This window comes from Calidris pugnax, unplaced genomic scaffold (assembly GCF_001431845.1).
Source record: "Calidris pugnax isolate Ruff unplaced genomic scaffold, ASM143184v1 scaffold41, whole genome shotgun sequence".
In the NCBI taxonomy this organism is placed as follows: Eukaryota; Metazoa; Chordata; class Aves; order Charadriiformes; family Scolopacidae; genus Calidris; species Calidris pugnax.
In genome coordinates this window covers 1,483,866-1,509,862 of record NW_015094509.1, presented here as the reverse complement: position 1 = coordinate 1,509,862, position 25,997 = coordinate 1,483,866, and the positions used below count along the sequence as shown (strand labels likewise).

The 25,997-nt window shown below is 38.0% G+C and overlaps 1 protein-coding gene across 1 annotated transcript in view; it reads left to right on the top strand.

Moving 5' to 3' along the window:
• NFX1 (nuclear transcription factor, X-box binding 1) overlaps positions 1 to 25,997 on the top strand; it is a 62,346-nt gene that overhangs the window by 26,277 nt on the left and 10,072 nt on the right. Inside the window, exons 5-20 of the mRNA XM_014965523.1 lie at positions 590 to 661; positions 2,290 to 2,429; positions 3,493 to 3,592; positions 3,736 to 3,953; positions 5,058 to 5,155; positions 6,569 to 6,599; positions 7,828 to 7,910; positions 8,435 to 8,543; positions 11,221 to 11,340; positions 12,071 to 12,150; positions 12,489 to 12,719; positions 12,991 to 13,064; positions 15,777 to 15,878; positions 17,891 to 17,932; positions 18,252 to 18,350; positions 23,096 to 23,162. Of these exons, the coding sequence (XP_014821009.1) occupies positions 590 to 661; positions 2,290 to 2,429; positions 3,493 to 3,592; positions 3,736 to 3,953; positions 5,058 to 5,155; positions 6,569 to 6,599; positions 7,828 to 7,910; positions 8,435 to 8,543; positions 11,221 to 11,340; positions 12,071 to 12,150; positions 12,489 to 12,719; positions 12,991 to 13,064; positions 15,777 to 15,878; positions 17,891 to 17,932; positions 18,252 to 18,350; positions 23,096 to 23,162 (1,666 nt within the window). The remainder of the gene's footprint in view (positions 1 to 589; positions 662 to 2,289; positions 2,430 to 3,492; positions 3,593 to 3,735; positions 3,954 to 5,057; positions 5,156 to 6,568; positions 6,600 to 7,827; positions 7,911 to 8,434; positions 8,544 to 11,220; positions 11,341 to 12,070; positions 12,151 to 12,488; positions 12,720 to 12,990; positions 13,065 to 15,776; positions 15,879 to 17,890; positions 17,933 to 18,251; positions 18,351 to 23,095; positions 23,163 to 25,997) is intronic.

Here is a 25,997-nt window from a genome sequence, read left to right as displayed (position 1 = left end):
GACGCTGATGAAGCTCACAGGAAATTGCACTTGATGGTAAGAAAGAAAACTGAGGCAGACTCACTGCTTCTCCATGTGTTACCTTACAAGAGGAGGAGCAATAACTCTTACTGGTGGTGGTAAGAAATGCTGAGTTCAAAGATAAAGCCACAAACTCAAAAGAAGAAATTCATAGAGAAGTATTTTTTGTCTCTAATCTATTTAAGATCACTGAAGAAATAAACATATTTGGACACATGGTGTTTGTTTGGAGTGTTACCAGTGATGAACACACTTGAGTTGATGCATGCCTGCTGGTGAAATGCAAAATATGAAATGTGTTAGTAGCACTGTTACTGTTGATTTGACAGAGCAGCAATACTAAAGTTCTCCGTCAGCATCAGTGATATTTGAGACTGATGCCACTATAATAATCTAATATTTTTTTCTTGGGTTAATAAGGCTTTTATACCCTGCAGGAGTGCAGGTGGCTTGTGTAATCTTCTGATAATGCATTGTGGATTGAGTTATGGTGGATAGTTTCTGTGGGAGTGTAGTAAAGCTAAAGTTAACTTTACAATTTTGTTTGCTTTTTTGACTTATTTTTAAGCCTGTGCCATCCAGGACCTTGCCCTTCATGCCCAGCCTTTGTGACAAAAACATGTGAATGTGGACAAACTAGGTGAGACTGCTTCTTTCATACAAACAAAAATTTATATAAGAATAGTTTATTGAAAGTTTATATAGTATTTTTTTTCTACAGCTTATTAAAAGTTTACAGACAAAAGTTTATTCTGAGCTGTATCTTTTATGTGTGTGCTAAAATAATTTGGAGAATTTTGTTTTAAAAATACGCCATTACTTTCTAATCTTTTACAAAAAAAATAATTAAAAACAGTTATCTATGTTAAAATTAATTTATGATGCATGTAGCTGAATTGTCCAAGCAGTCTGTGAGTTGACTTGATTTTGAAATCCTATGCTAGTATTTATAAATTTTAAAGAAGAGAAAGAAGTAGAAAAAGGTTCACACCTTTTCTATTAGAATGAGATGTATTGTTGAGTTACTCCATTCCAGAAATTATTTTTTCCAAAATAATGTGTTCATTTCTGGAAGCTGTACCACAAGCATGAGAGAAGTCTGTAGTATTTTCCAGACTTGAAGGCAATCTCTTCCTTACGTGTTTGATGAATTTAGTGTCATTGCCAACAGCAAGGTTGTACTGCCCATACTATCTGTGATCTCTCATATTAAGTTGTTCTGAGTCTTTAGAGTCCCCATTCTAGCTACCTAGAACTAATTCTGTAAAATAAAATGTTTGCCTGCGCTTGTTTCTAGAACCCAGACTAACAAAAACTGATTTTTTATTAGCATTCTTGCTCAAGAAAAATGGTTTCAGCCTTTTACAATAATTTCTGAAAGTTTGAATGTAATACATTAAGTGATCTTAATTTTTTAAAGGAAGGTACAGCTATTTTTGTGGCAGCATTTGTAGCTGAAAGTACTTTGCCTTCAGTAGAAAAATGGATTGGTTGTAGATTACTGAATTTTATTTTCCACAGCAAGATAACCTCCTTTTTCTTATTCTAGCTATACCTTGCATTTAAAAGTTTAATAGATGCAACCAACTTTGATTATTTTTTTCCCAGGTGCCAGCTACTTTCCCCCGATTGCTGATTTTTGTAATACTGCATGTAATGCTTAAAATTTGCTTCTAAATAGCATTTTTTTGTATGTACTGTAAGAGTATCCAAGATGTATGGTACCTCTGACCTTAAGATGTTTTAAAGTTACTATTTCAAATATACATTTCACAACAATTGTATGAAGGCAGCCAGAGTGGAAAAAGAGGACAACTTACTGTTTTGTCCCATTCTTTAACAATTTAATTAAAGAACCTATCTCTTTTCATAGACTACAACAAACTCACTATTAAGGCCCACATCCCTATCTTCATTGTTCTCAGCGGACTTAAGATCATTTAAGTCTTCAGAAATGTATCTGTAGTAGAACTTCCTGCTCTTCTGGCATAACCATGCATTAGGTTCAAGTTATAGCATTACTTTTTTTTTCATTTTGTTGAGAGAAAATTCTGTAGACTCACGACTGTGATGTGTCCTACATTAGGGAGGTGGGAGAGGGGCAGCAGGGGGAAGAATAGGGAGGTTATTTTCTAAAGACTCTTTCATTAATAATTATGCTCCCTTTCAGAGGCTTTGGCATTTTACTGAAAAAGTATATTTTCCTTTTTAATAAATGCTCTATAGATACTAAGGTAGCTGACAGACTTTGGTGTCATTTCTCTACAGTCATTCAGTTCGCTGTGGCCAATCAACAAAAATTCACTGTTCTAATGTATGTGGAAATACTTTAAACTGTGGTAAGCACAGCTGTACTCAAGTGTGCCATGCAGGAAAATGTTCACCTTGCCAATTAACAGTACAGCAGGGTAAGTATCCAAATGCCTTATATATATATATATCCACTCTATACTGCGAAAGCAAGAGGGTGAAAAAAACCCGTACTAAGAGGCAAGTGCTTTACTTTTACTTAAGAAAACCAAAACCTATTGCTAGAATATTTTAAAAATGGAAAATGTGTCAGCATCACTATATATTTTAAGTAAGAATATAGACATGACTAGAAAGAATCTTGCCAAGATGACTAGGCTGTTGGAGCATGTGCCCCATCAGGGCAGGCTGGTGGTACTGGATGCTGTTAGCTTGAGAAGTCTGAGTAGGAGCTTTTCAATAGCTAACAGGAGCTAATCAAGAAGACAGGTAGGCTGTCTGTGGAGAGAGGATGAAAGACCATAAGCCCAAGTTGAAATGTTATAAGTAGCTGTAAGGAAAAACTCTTTTCTCAGAAACTTGGAGGTTTTCAAGACCCAGCTGAGTAAAACGCTGAGTAACGGGGTCTGATCTCGTGGCCGTGCTTTGAGTAAGGGCTTAGACTAGCTGATGGGCTAGGACCCTTCTGACCTCAATTGTCCTATGAGCCTTCTCAATCTTTTACTGTAAATCTGAGACTTGATTAAACAGAACGTGGAAGAAGAACAGAAAGAGGTATAGAAAAGCACTTTTCAAAAAGCTACTCAGTTTCTCTTAAAATTTCCTAAACTTTGTCTTGAATGGAAATTGTTTATGTATGTGTGGCAGTATACAAATATATCTTTGTTGAACGGTTTCTGTAGAAATTTTCTCAAATTTTAAGGTAGTAATTAAATTGTTATGGATACTTCTTTAATAAGTAACCTTTTTGTTCAGCTGGTACTTCCTCTTTAGTTTTTATCTTCTTATCGGAATAAATAAAACAGGAATTCCAGTTCCTGTAGGACTGGGAAACTTATATTGCTGAAATAAATCTAAAGAAGAGCAACTTCATTATCCTTTTGAAAACTGACCGTAACAATTTTTCCATATTTTACCTTTTTATATTTGCTGTATTGCTGAAAGTGTTTTGTCACTGATATTCTCTTGTGGTGTTTTCTGTGGAATATTGCTTTCTTTCAGTGTGTTACTGTGGAAGCAACTTTAAAGAAGTATTGTGTGGGACAAAGGAAGAATTCTCTGATGGATTTGGGAGTTTCTCATGTCAAAATATATGTGGCAAGTAAGGTCACTATAATTTAGGCTTTGAAAAGAACAAGGTCATTTTATTCATACTCAGTGATCATGATACTCTTAGATAATTCCCCTTTTTATTTTTTTTCCCTTTGCTTTGTTTTTTGTTTTTGTGGTTTTGTTTTTTTCCAGAAAATTAAACTGTGGGAGGCACAACTGTACACAAGTATGCCATCCTCAGCCTTGCCCGCTCTGCCCACGACTGCCACAAGTAGTGTATCGCTGTCCCTGTGGTCAGACTCCTCTCAGCAAGTTACTGGAACTAGGTTGTGTTGAACGTAAAATATGCACAGATCCTATCCCGTCGTGTGGAAAAACATGTGGCAAACCTCTTTCTTGTGGTAGCTATGGTAATTAGAACTTTCTGCATCAGACTATTCAAATTTATCTCATTGTTTTGAACCAAAAACCAGGTGGTCCTTAAGCGTTTCATGTCAAGAAATAACTATTTGATTAGTGATTAGGGGTTTTTACTGAACCGAGTGTAAAACCCACTGCAGAACCTGCAGTCTGGCTGTTCATAATGATACCTTAAAACAGATTTATCTGGAAACCACTAACACTAGCTAGCCTTTTAAATTTTGTTTATATGCACCTTTTCTATATTGGTAGAGGAATTGAACTGTACAAATTTCCAGAGAGTAGTAAGTACTGATGTCTTGCTTTTAAAAGCCCACCTAGACCTTTGACTTTGATGTGGAGGCTGGTAGAGACAAATGACTGCTCAGATGGCTCCAGTAAATACTCATTACCTGCTGCTATAAGAGGTTAATGAAGTAAAAAGTAGCATTGGAAAGTTGGGGAAGTTACGTGCAGAAGCAATCTGACATGTTAATGACTGCATTAGGTAACTCAAGTGTATTTAACTGTGAGATGGTGTGAAGCTCCAGTTTTACAGACTATGTGTTTAATTGTGATTTGTTAGACTTTAGAGAGGAGAGAGACCAATGCCGTCAAGATAAGGGCTTCTTATTAATGACTAACCATTTTCTCAGTCCAAGGACAAGAAGTAGAAAGGGACTGAGTGATTTAGCTTTCAGATGAATTTCATTTAACATAGTAAGTGAAATGGGAAGGTATGCATAGTAAGTTATTCTTTTGGGCTGAAAAGGAAGAAAAAATTACTTAAAATTCCTGGAACTTGGGTAAGGTAATATCACACAGTCTTTTTTTTATTTTTTCTTTTCATACCTTACTGTAAAAAGTGTTTAAAGCTTATGCATTTTCAATGTTAATTGTATGCCCGAAACTCTGTATGTTCAGGATAAAAAAGTTGAAAATAATGGCAAAATTTTGTACACATTGAACTCAAAATAGGTGTTTGGGGTTTTTTGAAACCCAGGTGCATATACATTTATTATCTTATGACCAGGGATGCTCCTAATAAATATGAAGTTCCAGGTCTTGGATTATTTTTTCATTAATTGTTAATCTTTATATCTTCATTTTTCTAGAATTCATTCATACCTGTGAAAGCCTTTGCCATGAAGGAGACTGTAGACCGTGTTCTCACACATCGAATATTTATTGTAGGTGTGGCTTTAAAAAAAAGGTGAGTGTATAAAGCTTTGGCCACGGAACCAGGTAATCTGTGTTGGTGTTTAAAGCTGTGGAGAAGAAGGAGTTGAAGTAGTTGAGGAGAAGAAAGCTAAGAAGTCTAAGAGGTGGTGTGCTCCTTATATTGCAAGAACCTCCATTGTGTATTAACTGATGAATGTGAACTAGACTGTACTGTGAAGTGCTAACATAGGCTACTTAGTGTGAAGGCAATTTTTTGAAGTATTTTTGCAGTTTACTCAGAATTGTTGATTTAAGCTGGCTGCAAAGTCCTCTATTATTGTGCAGTATTTATATAGCACAAAGAATGGTAGTTTTAGCAAGAGTAATGTAAACTGAGAGCAGAAAGGTAGCCTAACATAAAAAGCTAACTAAAACTTTATAGTAATAGCTAGTAGATTTGTTATAGAATTTTTGGAGAGAATAAGAAGTTTTTACTGGTCTCCATTCTTTGTACATTTATATAGTGACCCATCAGATTCTCAGCAGTCAATATATAATAATTAGTATATTTTTAAACTATGCCACTTTCTGTATTCATAGCTTTGAAATTTTTGGATCACAGGATCCTTAATGACTTTTCTGACCTGTTACATATCATCTATAAGCAGGGATGGCTTCTTGAATGTGTAAAACTTTGCTTGAGCTTGGAACAGTTCTCTCCTGCAAGTTTGCTGAAAGTACTTATGGAGTAGAAGGCTTCAGCTTATCTTTCATTTTGAGGCTTGAAGCGAAGTAGTGAGGTTTGGATTTTAGTTTATGCAGCTTCTCAGACTCCAGGAAGCTGCTTGTTGAAAAAGTGTGAGTGAACTACAGTGATAATTTATATCAGTCATGAAAAATGCGATGCTCAGAAATGACAAATCAGAATGTGGAGTTGTGATGACTAAAGGTTCAGATCTAGTCAATCAACAATGTTGTTTTCATCCATCACCTTTTATTTGCATGTTGAGGTCTTTAATCTAGATAAAACTTCTTTGATTGTGAGGTTTGACTTTTATTTATTTATTTATTAATCAAGTCAGACTTGTATTTTTGGAATAGTTGGTCCAAGCACAGATTTATGCACTCTGTCAGTATTCTCTGTGTTTCTTCCATGCAAGTTTCTGGTTTCTTAGGACAAACCTGTTTCTGTTGCTTCATGGTGTTTCCTGCTGAATTAAGTGCTGAATTAATTTTTAATACAAAACTACAAATGTTTAACTGGCATTGAATCTTGAAGGAAAGGCATTGTGTTATAAGATTTAAGGATTCTTTTCAAGCTTTTGTTTCGCTTATCTATACAGAAATGTTATGCCCATGAAAGTGAGCATGCTGCTGCTTTCTGTATCGTGTGACTAGGTGTTTTCTAGAGATGTTTTGGTGGTTTCATCTGTTCTAACCTAATGGCTCCCTGTTTGTTTCCTAGGAAGTCCCATGTGCTCTGCTCAGAAATAAAGGTACAATGTTATGTTACATATATAATGTGAAATTGTTTTAAAACCAGTACACAGCTCATTTGCACAACTCTTATTTCTTATTTCTCATATTAATTTTGGGTTTGATTGACGAAATTGGCAAACATCTGATCAGTACTGCCTCTTTTATCCATACTTCTATGCCAAGTTGGTTATTTCCTGAGATGCTGCTACTTTTGAGAAAAGGTTTGAAATAAATCTCTTTCATTCCTATCCATATTTTACATAAGGAAAGACTTCTTCAGCATTTGATCTCAAAGATTCCAAACAAGCTGTCTATTTCTATTTGAACTGTTGCTTGTGCCACCTGCCATGTTCAATAGGTTGCCCCCCTTTCCCTCCCTCCCCCCGTGTACAGCATCCTGCATATCTTTGGGTCAACCTGCACAGCTCAGATGCAAAGTAATGCTTTTGCTCTGCTCTCTTCCAAGTTCCTGGGGAAATACAAGCTTTGATTCTGCTTCACAGTTGTATGCAGCTGGTCTTTGCATCTGAGCTTGGCATAGTCTTCCCATTTGGAATACTTTTTGATATTCTGCTTGTAGCATCTAAGAATGCAGCTCAGTGAAATTCTTATTTTTTGGCTCCTGTCATACTGAGGTACTTATGAGATACATAAGGTCGTATTGAGGTACTTTGAAGTACTTACTTACAAGCTATATAAGGTAGTAATATGCATATTTCCTAATTTGAGCTTTTGTCTGTGAAGACTTTGCTCTTCTGTATCCAGAAGTGATTGCTTTTGTTACTTGTGGATGGTGATAAGGATGTTTTTTGTTAGCACTAGTTTCTTGAGCGTATCAGCAGTAGTTGCATTTAGCAGACTTTTACTGCCTTACCAATTTGAGCAGTCTTAAATTGGACGTTTGTGGCACTCCAGTGTGTCAGGATATCTGGTTTTCTGTGTTTTGTTTTACAAAGTTTATCATGGAAAGATTAACGTGAAATAAACTAGTTTCATGTATTCTGCTGTCAGAAATAGTTTTGAACAAGGGTTTGTTTAAAGGAAGCCAAGTGTTCACACAAGGAATTAATGTGGAAGAGCAAGTAACTGTAAGGTTTGCTTGTTGACTTACTCTGTATTAGTCTCTCTTAGACCATGCTTTGGAGCAGCCTTACTATAATACTGTCTTCACAGCTTTTCTTCTCAGCATAAGCAAAGACGTAAAAGTTATGACTGTTTTTTTGAGTTTTGTTTTTTTTTTAATAGCTGCCATTACATTCATGTGTGACAAGCGATGCAACAAGAAAAGATCATGTGGACGACACAAGTGTAATGAAGTTTGCTGTGTGGTAAGTTTGTGTGGTTTTATAAGATTGTTCATTGTGATGTGGGTTTGGTTTTGATTGCAATGTTAAAAGACTTTTTTAATCTTTTCACTTGTGTGCATCTTCAGTCTCTATTTGTGGTACTGGTTGTGCTCAAAAAGTTTGTGTGTCTGTGCATTTATTTTGCAGCATTTATTTTATGGGTATCAGGATAAATGTAAAACTACATTCCAGCCTAAATGCAATAAAATCAGTGTAAAGGTGCTTTTTCTCAATGCAGTGATTCCAGGGAGAATGGGGAGGGGAAGGATATTACTTTATACAAGAAGCAAAAGCTATGATACAACCTGTGTCTGCAACAGAGGTCTTAACAGAATCCACTTTAGAAATTGTGTATCCATACAGTGGTGGAAAAACTGTACAGATCAGGCGTAAGCTATTTTTTGCACTATACAGTTTTGTCACTTAATAGATTATGAACTCACAGAGAAAAATAAATCGATGGAGTTTATAGTTTAATTCTGCTTTTCTTTTTTGCCTTCTCCTAGGACACAGAACATAAATGTTCTTTGGTTTGTGGTCGTAAACTCAACTGTGGGCTTCATAGATGTGAAGAACCGTGCCACCGGGGCAGTTGTCAAACGTGCTGGCAAACAAGTGAGTTAAGTGCAAGAGCACATTATTTCTTACATATTTTAGAAATTTATTCACCTAACTGATCAGAGTTGGACAGAGAATGTGATCCAAGTTGACTAGAACCTGAAGAATATGCAGTTGATTTTGATTGTATGTTTTTTCATGAAAGAAGTTATTTCGTTTCATTTCATGAAGGAGTAGTTACTTCATTTTAAATGAGTTTACTGAGTGTTGGATTTTAGTAGTTGAAATTGAATAACAGTAAAACGTATTCACTTAATATATGTTGATCCAGCAATCACTTGAAAAAAATTGGAGACTCATGCAAGCAAAAAAAAAAGGCAGTTTAAAAAGATAATGTCTAAGTTAAGGGAACTCTTGTTTAACAATGTAATAACTTTTAAAGATATTTAAGTATGTAGCAGAACTTGTTTAGCTGCTTAGAATTCAGACTTTCCCAACTCGATGCACTAGTGATTTTTTTTCTCTGGATAGGACCATCTGAAGAAATAAAACATGTCAGTCGTGTGTTTTTGGCTTTCTGGTCACATTCTGGATGGTGAAAATTAGTAGTGAATTGCTAGAAATATATTGACAACCACCAGGCATTAATTGTCTTAGGATCACAGAATGGTAGAGGCTGGAAGGGACCTCTAGAGATCATCTAGTCCAACGCCTTGCTAAATGAGTTTACTGAGTGTTGGATTTTAGTAGTTGAAATTGAATAACAGTAAAACGTATTCACTTAATATATGTTGATCCAGCAATCACTTGAAAAAAATTGGAGACTCATGCAAGCAAAAAAAAAAGGCAGTTTAAAAAGATAATGTCTAAGTTAAGGGAACTCTTGTTTAACAATGTAATAACTTTTAAAGATATTTAAGTATGTAGCAGAACTTGTTTAGCTGCTTAGAATTCAGACTTTCCCAACTCGATGCACTAGTGATTTTTTTTCTCTGGATAGGACCATCTGAAGAAATAAAACATGTCAGTCGTGTGTTTTTGGCTTTCTGGTCACATTCTGGATGGTGAAAATTAGTAGTGAATTGCTAGAACTTGTTTAGCTGCTTAGAATTCAGACTTTCCCAACTCGATGCACTAGTGATTTTTTTTCTCTGGATAGGACCATCTGAAGAAATAAAACATGTCAGTCGTGTGTTTTTGGCTTTCTGGTCACATTCTGGATGGTGAAAATTAGTAGTGAATTGCTAGAAATATATTGACAACCACCAGGCATTAATTGTCTTAGGATCACAGAATGCGTGATTTTTTTTTTTTCCCTGGATAGGACCATCTGAAGAAATAAAACATGTCAGTTGTGTGTTTTAGGCTTTCTGGTCACATTCTGGGTGGTGAAAATTAGTAGTGAATTGCTAGAAATATATTGACAACCACCAGGCATTAATTTTCTTAGGATCACAGAATGGTAGGGGCTGGAAGGGACCTCTAGAGATCATCTAGTCCAACCCCTTGCTAAAACAGAAAGGCAACCTCATCCTGGGCTGCATCAAAAGAAGTGTGGCCAGCAGGTCGAGGGAGGTGACTCTGCCCCTCTACTCCACTCTAATGACGCTCTACCTGGAGTGCCGGCCAGCCGAGGGCCACAAAAATGATCAGAGGGATGGAGCACTGCTCCTATGAAGACAGGCTGAGAGAGTTGGGGTTGTTCAGCCTGGAGAAGACAAGGTTCTGTGGAGACTTTACAGCAGCCTTCCAATACCTAAGGGGGGCCTACAGGAGATGGGGGAGGGCCCCTTGATTAGGGAGTTTAACAATAGGGCGAGGGGTAATGGTTTTAAACTGAAAGAGGGGAGATTTAGATTAGATACTAGGAAAAAATTCCTTACTATGAGGGTGGTGAGGCACTGGCCCAGGTTGCCCAGAGAAGTTGTGGATGCTCCATCACTGGAAGTGTTCAACACTAGGTTGGATGGGGCTTATGAGCAACCTGGTCTAGTGGGAGGTGTCCCTGCTCATGGCACCAGGGTTGGAACTGGAAGATCTTTAAGGTCCCTTTTAACTCTAACCATTCTATGATTCTATGCTGCTGTGACGTAGCTAATGATACCAGAAATAGCAGATTTGGGTACAGATGTAGCTAAACTGGGACCTATGGGGAGAAATTTAATTTGACAGGTTATTTGGGAGGAATCAAGGCACCCTTTGCACAAATGAAGTTGGGTGGGCAGGAACGAAGAAAATACAGAAGCATACAGAAGAAATTATAGGAAGAAGTCTACAGACTGACAACCTTTTGGTAATTTTCTCTGGAATCTTCCCTATTCAGGCTTGGCAAAAGGACAAAATTTAACCACTGGCCTGAAAAAGTGATGGTGGGGGGAAGTTTGGAGCAGAAGATATGGATTATATGCTTTCTGGAAGGGAATTTAAGAGAGATCTCCCCATTTTTAAGTCAGGGATAGAACAGCGACAGCTTTCAACTTGAAATGAGCATTTATCTTCCTCTAGTTCGAGACATTGCTGCTAAAGAACCACTCTCTAAAAGCAAGCATAATTCCTTAGTGATCGTAGTCCAGTTTTCTTGTAGGAACTATAGAAGCTAATAAATTCACTACCATGGTGCTTAAACACTCCAGTGATGCTGGAGTAGAGTGTTTGCATGTTATGTAAAGATTTCTCACACTGGAAAAGTGCATATATATGTAGCCATTGGGATATATTTGATTTATTTTTTCAGGTTTTGATGAGTTAACTTGTTATTGTGGTGAATCTGTGATTTACCCCCCTGTCCCCTGTGGCACTCAGCCACCAGAGTGTAAAAAAACATGCACAAGGCCACATGACTGCAATCATCCAGGTAAGTCAGGCTGTTCAGTTTTGCTTGGGGATTTTGGTTTTTGTGGGGTTTTTTGTTTGTTTTTTTGGTTTGGTGTTTTTTTGGTGTTTTTTTTTTTTTTTAAATCAAAATACAGAAATACGTACATATAAATATGTACATAGGTCTCTTTGAAAATATATTTGCTTTTTTTATTAGATGCTTTTTCTGTAGTTATGAATATTTCCAAAAGTCTACACTTAAAAGGCAACCAACTAAAAACTTGCCATGCATGCTAGTAGTGGTGCTATTCACTGGTAAAAGCATTGTGGATTTTTTTCTAATCATTATTAATGGTCACAACACTTTAAATGTTTTATTCCAAAGATTAAATGCTCTATTGAAACAGTAGGATGATCTAGTGAATGGTTAGTTTCTAAGTTTCTTGGAATTACATTGGTTGATAGCAGAAAATATACTGCAGGTCAAATAGGTATGATTTCTGACAAATTCTGTCTGATAGTATAACCCTACTTAGAAGTTACAAAATTCTCTACTGTATAATTCAGAAAATATTGAAGAATATTCACATAAAAACCTGCCATCATAATTTTTAAAGAGTACTTTAAAGAACACACGAAGAATCGTACTTCCCATAAATTGTGTAGTTCTGAAATGCAAACTCATGTTTAAGAGCCTTTGCTTTCTCCTTTGCGTTTGACTGAAGCATGCTAATAAAACGGTGCTGGCTTTTCTGTTTCTGTGACTGCAGTGTACCATTCGTGTCACAGCGAGGAGAAATGTCCTCCCTGTACCTATCTCACTCAGAAGTGGTGTATGGGCAAGCATGAAGTAAGTCTGGACACTTTATGTTTTTGAATACTAAATAATGTTCTAGAATTGTAGGCTTTAATTTTTGTGGCCTCTTTGGAATTGTCGTGTTACTGGAGCTTGAGTTTAACATGATTAAATTAGAAAAGTATATTTTTTTTTTTATGCCATATGCATTCAGAGCAATTGCTATATCAGACTATGATATAAAGAAAAACTCAGTCTTTATCCTAAGATATTTTAGTATTATGATTCTTGTGTGGACAGTGCCAAAGAAGGTATGAGCAGTAAAAGTACTTTGAATTTTGCATTTATAGTTTTTCATTATTAGCTGTCATCTTTTTCTTCCCCTCTTCCAGCTGCGAAGTAATATCCCTTGTCATCTCACTGACATTTCCTGCGGACTTCGCTGCAATCAAATGTTAAAATGTGGAATGCACAAATGTAAAAGAATCTGTCATAAAGGAGAATGCCTTATAGATGAAGAGTGTAAACAGCCATGTACTATTCCAAGGCTGTATTGTAATCACCCCTGTATGGCTCCATGTCACCCTTCTTCACCCTGCCCGACAACATCCTGCTCTGCAAAGGTTAGATAACCAAAGAAAATTCACAGGTGAATTGTATGGTTTAATTATCAGCTGGTAACAGTTGTGACAAAAAATGACAGTTTGTATATTCATAGCATGACATTTTTTCCATAAACTTGTAATACTGAATTTTTTTAAAAAACCCTATTTGTTACTTTTAATTATTTATTATTCCACTGAAATGGGACTCTCAAAGGAATAAATTTACCTCTTCACAGCCCTCCGTGGCCACAAAAGACAAAAGTTTAAAAGAGCTGCTCTTGTCTGGTAGGTTGATCTTCAGTGTGAATGTGGAAGAAGAAAGGAGAGTATGATTTGCTCAGAAGCATCTAATACATATCAAAGGTTTGTACTGTAATAATTATTTTGATTCTTTACTGGTCTTATTTCTTTGCAGTTTGATTACATTTCGGGCTTGACTAAATATATTTAATTCACAAGTTATTTCACACTTTTTTTCTTTGTACGTTCACGTACCGTTTCTTTTTTGTATTCCACTGAGCTTTTGTACCAGCTATGCTGCACTAGAGCACGTTCCTCTCTTCACAGCTGCTACTCTAACTGTGGTGGTGTGTCAAAGCTTGAATCTCCCCTCTGTGGAGCTCTGTTCTAATCACATAGGGCGATTGGATACAGATTATAATTGGGCAGGTCCAGATTCAGGCTCCTAAATGTAGGTGATTACATATCCACGTGAGTTCCTATCTAAGTTGCCCTTAATGTGTGATGGAACCTAGTCAATACAGATGATGCAGCTAAAGAGAGATTTAAAGTCATACTGAAATAGCTAAATTTAGGCAGGAGAGTTTTGGCATCTAAATCTTGGTTCATAATATGCAGACTGAGTCCTACCCAACTCCATTTATTGCAGCAGATTTGCCTCCAGATCCTATTTCTAAACTTATTTCTCTTTCTCTCTTATGAGAGAGGGCAAGAAAGGGACAAAGAAAAGAAGAAAAGTAGGGCTTTTGAAATGAAAGTAGCAAACACTAATAATAATTTAAGAAATCTTACTCTGAGGGAGTAAAAAAATTAATCATCTAGAGAGTTGATACGCAACCAGAGTTCTGCTCTGTATCCCCATTGATAGGAGAGCACAGTCACAGGTTCTTCCTGTCTTTCAAAGAAAGCTTCTTAATGATTGTTTTGTTGACCCGATGCCAGCCCAGCTTAGGGGATGCCTCTCTGTTCCTACTGACCACTGCCCAGAGTCAAATTCTGACAGAAGGTGGCTCAGCATCTGTGGAATAGGTGCTTAATGCTACCTAATGAAAACGAGGAGAAAAAATGGGCTAATCAGAAACAGTTCAGAACAATTGTAGTCACTAGTAAGTTGAATGCAAGACAGACTTATAGGAGTGGTGATCATTTTTTCTTTTTCTTAAAAAAAGAGGTTTCAGGTTTGGTTGTTTTTGTTAAGATCTATCTCGCTATGAGTACAAATCAGAAGACTGACTCAGCTTTGAAATAACAGTTTAAATTGATACATGGTTGTCATTAATGATAAGCAGGGAGGGTAATGTAATTAGAAGTCTACATTTTTGAAGGCTGTTATATCTCCACTATATTATCATATTATACAATAATTATATATATTATTGTATTACTTCTATAGCTCAGGCACTGCAAAAGTACTCATACAAGGAAGATGGTTCTTTGCAGTCTGTGAGAGTCCTTGCATGCATAAGCTGAACACACATGTATTTATTTATCCAATAGAGCCCAAGTCAAGAGGAATGGAAAGAAACAATCAGTTTAAACCAAGTGTTTGTATCTGTTTGTGAAATGTGTTCGTGTATGTTTACAAATTGCTCTTGGCCCATGTGATATTAACAAAAGTAGCATTTAATGCCAGCTAAGTTTGTACGATAACTCCCACTGGTCAGGTTGCTGGAAGATAAAAGTAGTCTAATTTTGTGGCAGTTAAGTTTGGCTTTTTTTCCCATCATTTGTGCACTTGCGGAGGGGGGAAAAAACCCAACAAAAGTCCCAAACAAAAAACCAACACAAGAAAATGTTGTACTACTACTACAACAAACTCTTGTAGTACTACTATGGAAAGGTCAGCAAGTTAATGGGGTATCCAGGTTTTCTCAAAAACGTTGTAGGAGGGATGGAACACCTTTGAGCTCTGTCACTGGCAGAATGCCTAAAGGAACAGGAAAGCAGTGCTGCTCTATCAGTACAGAGGATACAAACCATCATGTCCTCTCATCTAGTGGCCTGTTACCTGGACTTTGTTACCACCAGATAAATAGGAAGCTGACGATGCCTCTAAGGGCTTTTGGTTTCTATGTAATACGATTGTCCTCCTTCCTGATACATGATTAGTTCTCTGCACGTGATGCAGAACAGAGAGAGAGAAACATATCCTTTTATCTGAATTTAACAGAAAAGATGGTTCAGAGGATAGAATGTTCTGTTTTCAGGATTTTGTTTGAGAACAGTGTGGGATATTTCACTAAAAACTTGCTGTATGTTTTAGTTACAGAAATTTTAGCAAGAAAATCAGTCTGGGAAGGGTGTTATTGAAGGGAACAATGAATAATCTTTATAAAAAAAATAGGTGTTTTGCTGTTTCCTTATTGCTTGTATCATCTATATTTTCTATGCAAATTTCTAAATACACTATAAATTCACTTTACAGGTTTTAGTTGCACACAGTTAAAAAAGAATCACATAAAAGTTAGAAAGGCAATTAAAGCTATATGGTCAGCTGTAGTTTGACTATTTAGCAGGTGAGGAGAAAGAATATTTATATTACCTAGTTTAAACTTAGCATTGATGCTCTGAAAAGTTCCTTCAAGAAGCGTGTCCAGTTGTTAGTCTTGCTCCTAGTTGCTTGAAGGAGATGAGAGAGAGTAACCTCTTAGTTTACGTAGCTAGGTTAGATTCCTGAAACTAGGTGATGTGGGACTAGAGTCCCGTTCTGTAACCTGATGAGGAAATAGTCTGTCTTACTTCCTTCACCTGGACGTTTAAATCTGCAGCTTTATACAACTTGTTCAAAGGTTTATGTGTTAACCTTAAATGAAATGTAATGCTCTTCTTTTTCAGAATAGCTGCAATATCTATAGCCACTAAGTTAACAGATTTACAGCTTGGAGATTCAGTGGAAATCAGTAGACTTATTACAAAAAAAGAAATGACGCAGGCCAGGTAAGGAGATGCATGTGGAAACATGTTTGAAACCCTTGTGCATACCCGAAACACAGGCGATAGAGAAGATACATAGTATTGTGAGCAAAATCCCAGCTAAAATGAGAAGACTTCAAATAACCTGACTCTACTGTAACTACACTACACTGTAACACTACTGCTGAAAGAGTATTTTGCAATTCCTTAACAGTTCATGCTTTTGCTTTCACGTAGGAGTTCTCTGTCAGTGGCTGATTTGTTGTTACAATTGTGTATGCAACAATATAATTGTGGTTTCAGAGTTTCTTTCTACTCCTTAGAGTTCCTCTGAATTTCTAGATAGTATAACTTCTTGCTATTATCTTCTGTTTCATCATCCAGTATTCCTTCCTGGATGATTAATAGGGCATATTTCTCCCTATTCTTACTATTTATAGTATTTTTCTACTGCTGTTTTTAGATCTCTTACGTTTGTATTTCAGTTTGATTGGCGTTTCTGCGTTGTCATACTGGCTGGCAGTGCAAATCTTTTAGGTCACAAAACCACTAGTGACTTAAGTTTGGTGATTTTTCTATTCCTCCTTATATTCCTTAGGATTGGAATAATTTGGCTTTTTACTTTTAGTATAATTTCTTTAAGGAATTGTCAAGTTTTTTCAGCATCCTTCTGTCAGAAAATTAACTTCCTGAAATCTTGGCTTTTGAAGTCCCTTATTTCTGGGTTTAGTTTATTTTCTGTTACCATCTCTCCTCTGTTAATTGTGAATTTAATTATTTCAGAGTCAGACTGTTATGTGTTTAAAATCTGATATTCCTTTATAATGTGTGCAGTCAAAATAGTGAAATTTCCCCTACAATTGCTTCATAACTTCCTGTCTCAAAAGCTATACCAGCATACTTCAAGAATTTTTGCTAGCCATTCTGTTCTCTTTGTTTAATGTCTATGAGATTGGAACACGTTATTACCAAGTCCATTTGGGTAATTTTCTACACTGAAATAATTCTAACTCTGATTGTATGGGCAAGATGAGCTAACAACACAAATGTCACATGGGAGCACCTGGTCATCCCAGTCTCTAGCTTCCTTCTAGTTGGGCCAGTGTACTACTTCAGAAGAAAGTTGGGGGAAAAAAACAAGGTGAAAGAGGGAGACCTGTCCTGACTCCTCCATAGAGCTTTAAAGACCGTACTGTATAAGCATGGTATAAGAGAGACACAAACAGGAAACAGTAGGTGAAAGAGGGAGACCTGTCCTGACTCCTGCATAGAGCTTTAAAGACCGTACTGTATAAACAAACAGGAAACAGCAATCGAGTCTTTTTATTTTGTTAGCCTACCCTGTGTGTTTCTATTAATTTAATACTTGCAAATGTGCAATATAAGCATTAATTTGTCTCTAGAATTCCTATATAATAATCTCTTTTTTACCCAGATTGAGCCTCGACTGCTTTGTTCCTGTTTGTACTTTTGATCCTTCTCTGACATTTTAGTCCGTTAAAATAAAATTGTAAAGTACCTTTCAAAGATAAGACAGAAACCAAGGAAGTTATGGGCTCAGTTGAAATACTGATTTTTATGGTGCATCATAATCCTCCATAAGCGTAGCTAACTTTCCTGTTTTCCCTGGCTGATAATATTTTGTGATGTAAGTGACCTTGTCACATCTTTCTTTGCTAATTTTGCATCCTTTCTAGCATGCCCTCAATGCCAATATCAACTGTGGTTTTTTTCTCAAATGGTCTAATTTGCCAATATAATAAAATCTTTATTCAGAAGCTGTTTTTCTCAGCTGCTGTTTGGCTTTGGTAGTTGCTGCTTCTGTCTGAGACCTAGAGAAGAGCTTGTGTGCTCAAAGATCTTTGATTGTTGTTTGTTTGTTTTTAGCTGTATTATCTGATCGAACACAATAAACTATGCTCACACACTCTTCTTAATTTTTTAGGCTATGATAATGATATGACACCAGGAAAGCTACCATTTGAAAAGTATGAGTAGCAGTGGTGATTCTAATTGTATTTTTTTTCATTATTCAGGTTGCAATGTGATGAAGAATGCTTAGCTCTTCAGAGGAACAGGTAGGCAATGAACTTGCTTGCTGTCTTTTTCAGAAGAATTCCAGGTTCAGAAAGTTAATGCTATGTGAAAAAAAATCTTTCCTGCATGAGCGAGAGAACTGATAAATGTGGAGGTGATCCCTGTGTATGGGGATCTATATTGAGTGATCTGAGATCTTAGTAGAATATTCTAGTGAAAAGTCCTAAATGAGCAGTTTCAAATTCATCTATTAGTAACCCATATCTTTACTCTTCAGTGACAATATGTTTGGGAGGCTGGAGGGATTTGTATGTTTGTTTTTGTTACGCTTTGTTTTTTTCCTTCTACCCTCAAATTTAGGCGCCTTGCTGAGGCTCTTGAAATTGATGATAATTCTGATCCTTTTAATATCCGTTCTTCTGGACCAAAGTACAGTGACCTTTTAAAAGAAGATGCAAGGTATGTGTTCTGATGATGAGAATATCTTTCTCTTAATCAGTTGATTTCAAGAAGATGCAAGGTATGTGTTCTGATGATGGGAGGTGTCATAGGTAAACAATGTTGAGAGCAAGGTGGGAAATGCAAAATGGTTCTATTTACTCTTGTAACAATGCCCGTGTTTACTCTTCTCTCTGGCCTTTGCAGTGGGTGATCAAGACCTCCAAAATGAGAACCTGCAAAGTAAAAAGTGCCTGACAGGTTGCTTTGTTCTGTAACAGGACCAGATTTAGAATGAGAACATCATTTTCCACCATTTTTCTCACTATGAATCAGTACCTGTACTTCTCACATATCCGCTGCTTTCATACACAACCAACCCCCATCTGGGTGCTCCTCGTAAAATTTTCAAGACAAAACCAAAAGTGATAGCTAAGTAATGAAATATGCTCTCATAGCCTGACATTATTTCCCACCACCAGTCTCATTTGTTCTTTTCCTTACTGCCTTTATTTTAAAAATAAATTCATAAAACAGCTTATTGATGCGGAGCTAAGCCTATAACAGTTCTGACTGCAAAGGGGGCTGCTGTACTGAAACGTCTGAAAATGAGGCAATAGAAAGTCAAGGTATTATCAAAGCATCCCATTAATAAATACTGCGCAATCTGGAATGACAGGGAAAGATTGGACACCTTTAGATGGCATTTTTAAAGATTGGCATCTTTAAAAAGATGCTTAAAAGATAACTGTAATTTAAGAAGTTTTTACTCGTGTGTGTGTTTGTAGGCATGACATTAGTTTTCACCAGCTCTGAAGTTTTGTAACAGCTGAATCTGTTTTGGTCTTGCTTTGCTATCCTAATGATACATAAATTTCATATTTTTGTGAGGATGTTTTCTGCTTGAAAATCATTTATTTAATTTGCTGATGTGCTGAGATGAGTGAAAATTTTACCATACAGAATTTAAGAGTAAATCACTGCTTGCTTTACTTCCAACTGATTAGCCTACTGCAAAAAAAAAAAAAAAAGCTGAATGTTTTCATTGTGAAGGTACTGTTTTATTAGTATTTGCACTTAAAAGTGGTATTTTGTAAGGACATTTTTCTTAAGTGCATATAGAATATATTTTACTCTACCTCTTTGAGAAAACAAAGCAAACATTTTCACTTCCTTACAGTGTTGAGTATCTCGTGTCATGTGTGTAGTCCCCTCTTTTTTTTTTTTGAATACAGTCCAGTCTCACCTTTCTGTCATCCATTCTCTACCTGTAGTGTAGTGTTCATCTTTCCTGAACAGAACCCACCAGAATCATGCACTGTGTTTGATATGGTCTAACAGCAACCTTGCAAAGTAGCCTTCTTGCTCCCACACTTCTCCCTTCAAAATACCTCTTCTCAGTCATTTATGATTTTACTTGCATTTCCTTTGTAGCTGCTTTATATTGGCAACTCACGATAAACTAATACACCCAGACTATTCGTACTGATTCACAGCTTAAAGCAAAAGTTTTTATTAGTCCTCAAGTCTATGACTTTGCACATTGAATTACTGAATTTCATTTATTTAGTCTTCAAGAGAAATGAATTTCTCCCTGTATTAAACATAACCAGCACAATCGAGCACAGATCAGGGGGTAAGGATCCACTGGGTAGACATTTCAACACTGACCTCTCTGAGAGGCTCCAGAAATAGACACAGAGAGCAAGCGAATGCTCAAGTTGGCCCATTGACATGAAGTTGGAAGGTAGACTGGCACAATTATCAATGGCCATTTTAACAAGGATGGTGCCAAGACTGCTATTTGATGAATTAAGACTACTGGAGAAGGAGAGGAGGACATCTGGAATATCTGGCCAGTTGGAGCTACACAGAAGAGAATTTTCTTATTTTGCCATTGGCTGTGCAAGACCCCACAGCAAGCTGCATGGACTAGAGAAGTCATGGATCAAATGATTAAGTCTAGAGAGACACAGAAGGAGATGTTTGGAAAATTTCTTTTTCCAAAGAAAAAGCAGTAGTTCTGTCTCTCCCACTGCCTGTGTTGGCCTGCCCTTCCTTTCTCTGTCTGAACAGGAACAGGTTGGGGCTCACTCAGATCATCAGGTGGCTCAGGATTTGTTCTTCCATGAAGTTCTCCTATGTGAGAGATTCTGGAGGTACAAAGTACTCACCTCAGCTTGCCTCACCTTTGAACACACACCACACATGCACACACACACACACACGAGTAATTCCAGGTTTGCCATTGTCTAGTACAGAACTATAGAATTCTCTAGGTTGGAAGGGACCATTAAAATCATTGAGTCCAACCATTAACCTAACGCTGACAAAAACACCCCTAAACCACGTTACTAAGCACCACATCTGCCTTTGCTACAGCGTCCTTTCAGGTAGTTGTAGAGAGCAATAAGGTCTCCCCTCAGCCACCTTTTCTCCAGGCTGAACAACCCCAGTTCTCTCAGATGCTCCTCATAAGGCTTGTGGTCTAAACCCCTCAGCAGCTTCTCTGGACCCACTCCAGAATCTCAATGTTTTTCTTGTAGCGAGGGGCCCAGAACTGATCACAGTATTTGAGGTGTGGCCTCACCAGTGCTGAGTACAGGGGACAGTCACTGCCCTACTTCTGCTGGCCATGCTATTCCTGATGCAGGCCAGGTTGCCATTGGCCTTCTTGGCCACCTGGGCACACTGCTGGCTCCTGTTCAGCCGGTGTCCACCAACACCCCCAGGTCCTTTTCTGCCAGGCAGCTCCAACCACTCTGCCCCCAGCCTGGAGCGCTGCAGGGGGTTGGTGGGACCCAAGGGCAGGACCTGGTACTTGGCCTTGTTGAACCTCATATCATTGTCCTCAGCCCATTCATCCAGCCAGTTCAGATTCCTTTGCAGAGCCATCCTACACTGAAGCAGATAACACTCCCACCCAACATGGTGTCATCTGCAAGCAAAAGGGAGTAAGGTCCTGCTTCTACTCTTTAGGGGGTCATTGGAACTAGGGATGTTAGGTGTTGCCTGTGAAATTAGTTTCTGTACAGTTAGTCTACTCCAACCTATCTCACCTTTTCCTACAGCAAAATATCTTTCTCTTAATCAGTTGATTTTTGATGCCATCACAACCCCCTGGCCCTGTCACCAGAAGAGTATGCTTTCTATTTTGTCTTCCTATTCAGTACTTCAGTCTTTGTTATGATGGGATTTCCTGGAACTGAGCGATGTTCTAATTATTTAGAAAAGAACCCTGCCTGGTTGATTCCATTGGTGACTTCCAGTTGATAACTCTGTTTTTATAGGCTCCTGAAGTGTTATGTTTTTTTTGAACGTCCCGCAGTCTGTGAGCTGGTTTCTCAGTAGGTTTTTGAACATTACACATCAGGTGCTTGTGGACTCTCTCATTGGATTGTTAGTTCCATTTTTTTCTTACCGCCTGTGATCTCTTTGCCTTGAAATACGGGTGTTCATGGATGACGTTCCATGTAGTATTTGCTTATGGATTCTGGAGTTAGGCTCATCCTGAAGGGATCAGTGGTTTTGGATGGGGTTTTTTGGTTGCTTTTTTTTTTTAGAACCCAAGATTATTGCTGTAGTAGTCTTTCAAAAGCCTCATGTTGCATCGACTGACTGTATTTCATAGCCTAGGTGTCTGAAGGCCCCTTTCTTTTGAAGTCAAAAAGTGCTTTTTCCAATTCTCCCAATGTAATATTTCTCCACTGAAGATGCAGGAGTTTTGAAAATTACATGTGATGTCCATCCACTGTTACAAAACCTTGAAGGTTTTCCAGTGGTGGGCTGGGTCCATCATACCAGTGATTAAGTGATGTTGGTAGCTGAGCTACTCAATGTTGCCGTTTTGCATATTTGCTTGAGACCACTTGGTCTTTTGATGACACATTCACTTCAGCATCCAGAACTACCAAAGACAGCAGAGCCTACTGTGGTAGGCACTTCTTGACTGATGAAAGTCTGACATCATCAGCAAAGTGATCTTGTGGTGGTATGGAATGGTGCCTATTTTTGAAGAATTAAGGTTTTTTACTACTAACAAGCTTTGAGATATGAAATCTTCAGTCTTTTTTTCCCCATGGGGATGGTGCCTTAACAAATAACAAGCTTATTTTTGGAGTTAGTTTACCTGCTTAAGAACAGAGTGCAAAGCTTACCCTTATGTGAAAGATTTGACCTACTGTGATTAAGCAAGGTAAAAAAAAAAATTAAAAAAAATCCTTAATAGCTTATATCAAGAACATTCTGTTTACTTGCAAGTAGCCTTATGCTGCTTCTTTTGTTCTTACTAATTTGTTATGCTAGACAAGTTGAAGACCAAAGTTGATGCACTTATCCTCTCTTGGAACAAATCTCCGCTTTATTTATCCAATCCCCATTTTTGTGTCTAATCATGTATTGTAATTAAGTCAACTGCCTTAATGACAAGTAATTTAAAAACACTGAAATGATAACATTAAAATCTACATTATCTTTGAAAAAGTAGAATTGGATTATCTCACAGTAGAGTTGTATCATAGAATTTTATGCTGGGTACCAAGGATTGAAGGGAAGATAATTAGTGATTTTTGTGACAGTGATGACATACTTTTTTTTTAATGTAAATACTGTAATATGTAAATGAAAATGTTTTATCACTGCTGCTTCTGCTTCACTCAATTAAGTTACTTAATTTTGTTCTTGTTGAAAATAATATTATGAAAGATGAAGATACTGTATCTTTGTACGCTTTCTTGCCTCATTTACCTGGAATGCTGTTCTTGCAGGAAGGATTTAAAATTTGTGAGTGACATTGAGAAGGAAATGAGAATGCTTGTGGAAGCTGTGAATAAGGTCAGTATTCGGATATTCTATATGACTTACTGGAAGAAACAGTTTTGTTTAATTTGGGGGAAGTTTGATGTTGCCAAACTTTATTAATACTAATAGTTATGAGTTGACACTAGATCTGTTTGGGCTCCAATAGAGTGCACAATTTAGTTATAAATAGAACAAAATTTTTAGAGGATGTAGCTTATTCTGGTGGATCTTTGGTAGGATCACTTTGGTGACAGCTAAGCTTTGTTTAAAGATTCAACTAGTGCTAGGCTTTAATGCATCACTGGATTATGAATGACAGCTAAGCTTTGTTTAAAGATTCAACTGGTGTTAGGCTTCAATGCAATGCATCAATGGATTTTGATTAATTTTTTGATCTCCATTAATAAAGTATTAATCGGCAAAGATGGTGTTTAAAGCTTCAGGCTTTGAGGAGGAAAGCCTAGGTTTTTCTTATCTCTGTCATGGAACTTGCTTACAAATTTGTGGATACCTTCCTGCACTTACCAGTGTGTGAGGTAGTCCTCCTGCTTCTCAGTTGACAGTCTGACTTTCACAAGGTCAAAATCGTTCTTTAAATGTTTAGATTCCTGATTACCAGTTTTCTGTGTAGACGCTCATTCATTGCTTACAGCACGTCCTGTGCTTCTGTACGTGAGCCCATTTGGTAACAGTAGATTGGCTTGTGCTCTGCTACACAAGACTGTAGTTGTTTCAAAGAATCATGGAATGTTCGAGGTTGGAAGGCACCTCTGGAGGTCATCTTGTACAACCCAGCGTGTTGTATCACACTTGTTATAAGCTCAGAATTGGGAAACTGCCATTCTTGCAAATACTCAAAACTAGACAAGGTCCCGAGCAACCTCACTTTGATGCTGGCTGTGAACCGCAGATCGGACCAAAGGATTTGAGAGATAATCTTTGCCCTAAATTATTTTAGACTAACTGTAGATTAACATTCATTTTATGAACAATGCACTGGAATTCTGCTTCTGAAGAAACTCAGCTCTCAAATTACTGAACTCACATGACCTACTGCTTAAAATGGCCCCAGTATCAGAGGTATATAAAGTAGCTACAGCATCACGGAATGCTTGAGGGTGGAAGGGACCTCTGAAGGTCATCATATACGACCCACCGTGCTCAAGCTGGGCCACCTAGAGCTCACTGCCCAGGACCACGTCCAGATGGCTTCTGAATATCTCCAAGGATGGAAAGGTCACAACCTCCCTGGGCAAATAGCTTGGTCACCCTCACAGTAAAAAGTGTTTCCCGATGTTCAAAGAGAACCTCCGGTGTTTCAGCTTGTGCCCGTTGCCTCTGGTCCTGTCACTGGGCACCACGGGAAAGAGCCTGCCTGGCTCCATCTTCTTTACACCCTCCCTTCATGTATTTATACACGTTGATAATATCACCCCTGACCCTTCTCTTCTCCAGGCTGAGAGTTGGGCCTGTTCAGCCTTTCCTCAATGGAAAGATGCTCCAGTCCCTTCATCATCTTTGTGGCCCTTCACTGGACTGTGTCCACTATGTCCATAGTCTGTCTTGTACCGGGGAACCCAGAATTGGACAGAGAACTTCAGGTGTGGCCTCACTAGTGCCGAGTAGAGGGGAAGGAGGACCTCCCTTGGCTTGCTGGCAGTGCCTAATGCAGACCAGGATGCCATTGGCCTTCTTTGTCACAAGGCAAGACTAGAAGACTCGGTCCAAAGACTGGACTGAGTATGCGGGCCCCCTTCACTCTCCCCAGGGTACACTGCTGGTTACTGGCCTCCAACTAGACCGTGTGTCCCTCATCACCACCCTCAGGGCCCAGCCATTCAGCCAGTTTTGAATCCACCTCACTGTCTGCTCAGCCAGCCCCTACATCAACAGCTTGAGGGGCTATGGGGCTCTCAATGGGAGACACTGTCAGAGACCTTACTGAAGGCCTGGTGGGCACTAGCCATTGGTCTCCCCTCATCTACCAGGCATGTCAGTTTATTGTAGAAGTCTACCAGCTTGGTCAAGCATGACTTTCCCTTGGTGAAGATAGGCTGACTCCTCCCAAGGAGTTTCTTGTCCTTCATGGAAGGAAGGAACCTGGATGTAGGTTCCAGGATGAGCTGCTCCTTTGCTTTCCCAGGGGTTGAGGTGAGGCTGACTAGCCTCTAGCTCTGTGTGTCCTCCTTGCATGTCGAAGATGGGAGTGACAGCATGTGTGCAAGCCATGCTCTGACTTTCTTTTCCTTCAGAATGGTGGCATGTATGGTGTAAAAGGGGACATATCCCTTGCACTGTAAAGTTAACCTGCTCTTTCACTCAGTTCTTATTCTTCCATACTTTTTCTTATTTCTGGAAGTCTGAGGCTTTATTTTCTCCCTTGTCTCATCTCTTCTCCCCACAGGTATTTTGTTGTCTTGGGCATGTCTTACCGACATGTAAGGGTTGCTTATTCAGGCCTGTGTCCAACCTGACCAAGTAAACTTCCCTTCTTTGGAGCCAAAGATTGGATTAGTATGTTTGACGTGGCATTATGCAAGGAGACTGTTTTCATTTGTTCTTCTGCCCTGATCCCTAAGTCCTCCTTATGCTTGAGTCTGCATTCAGGCTGACTAAAGTTGTGGTTTATTTTCTTTGTTTCTGGATGCAGAGCTTTACTTAGTTCTGTTAAATGTATTTTGCATGCTAGTCTATCAAGCATTCAGGTAGCTCTGCCTCTGTCAGTGCTATGTCTTTTACAGCGATTACTTAGGCTTACACATTTCACTTTGATTGTTTTATTTTTTTGCACTGTGGGTTTGGAGATAGCAACTTCAGCTTAATTGAATAAGTGAGTAATAAAAAGGATTTTGATACTTAGAAGTTTTA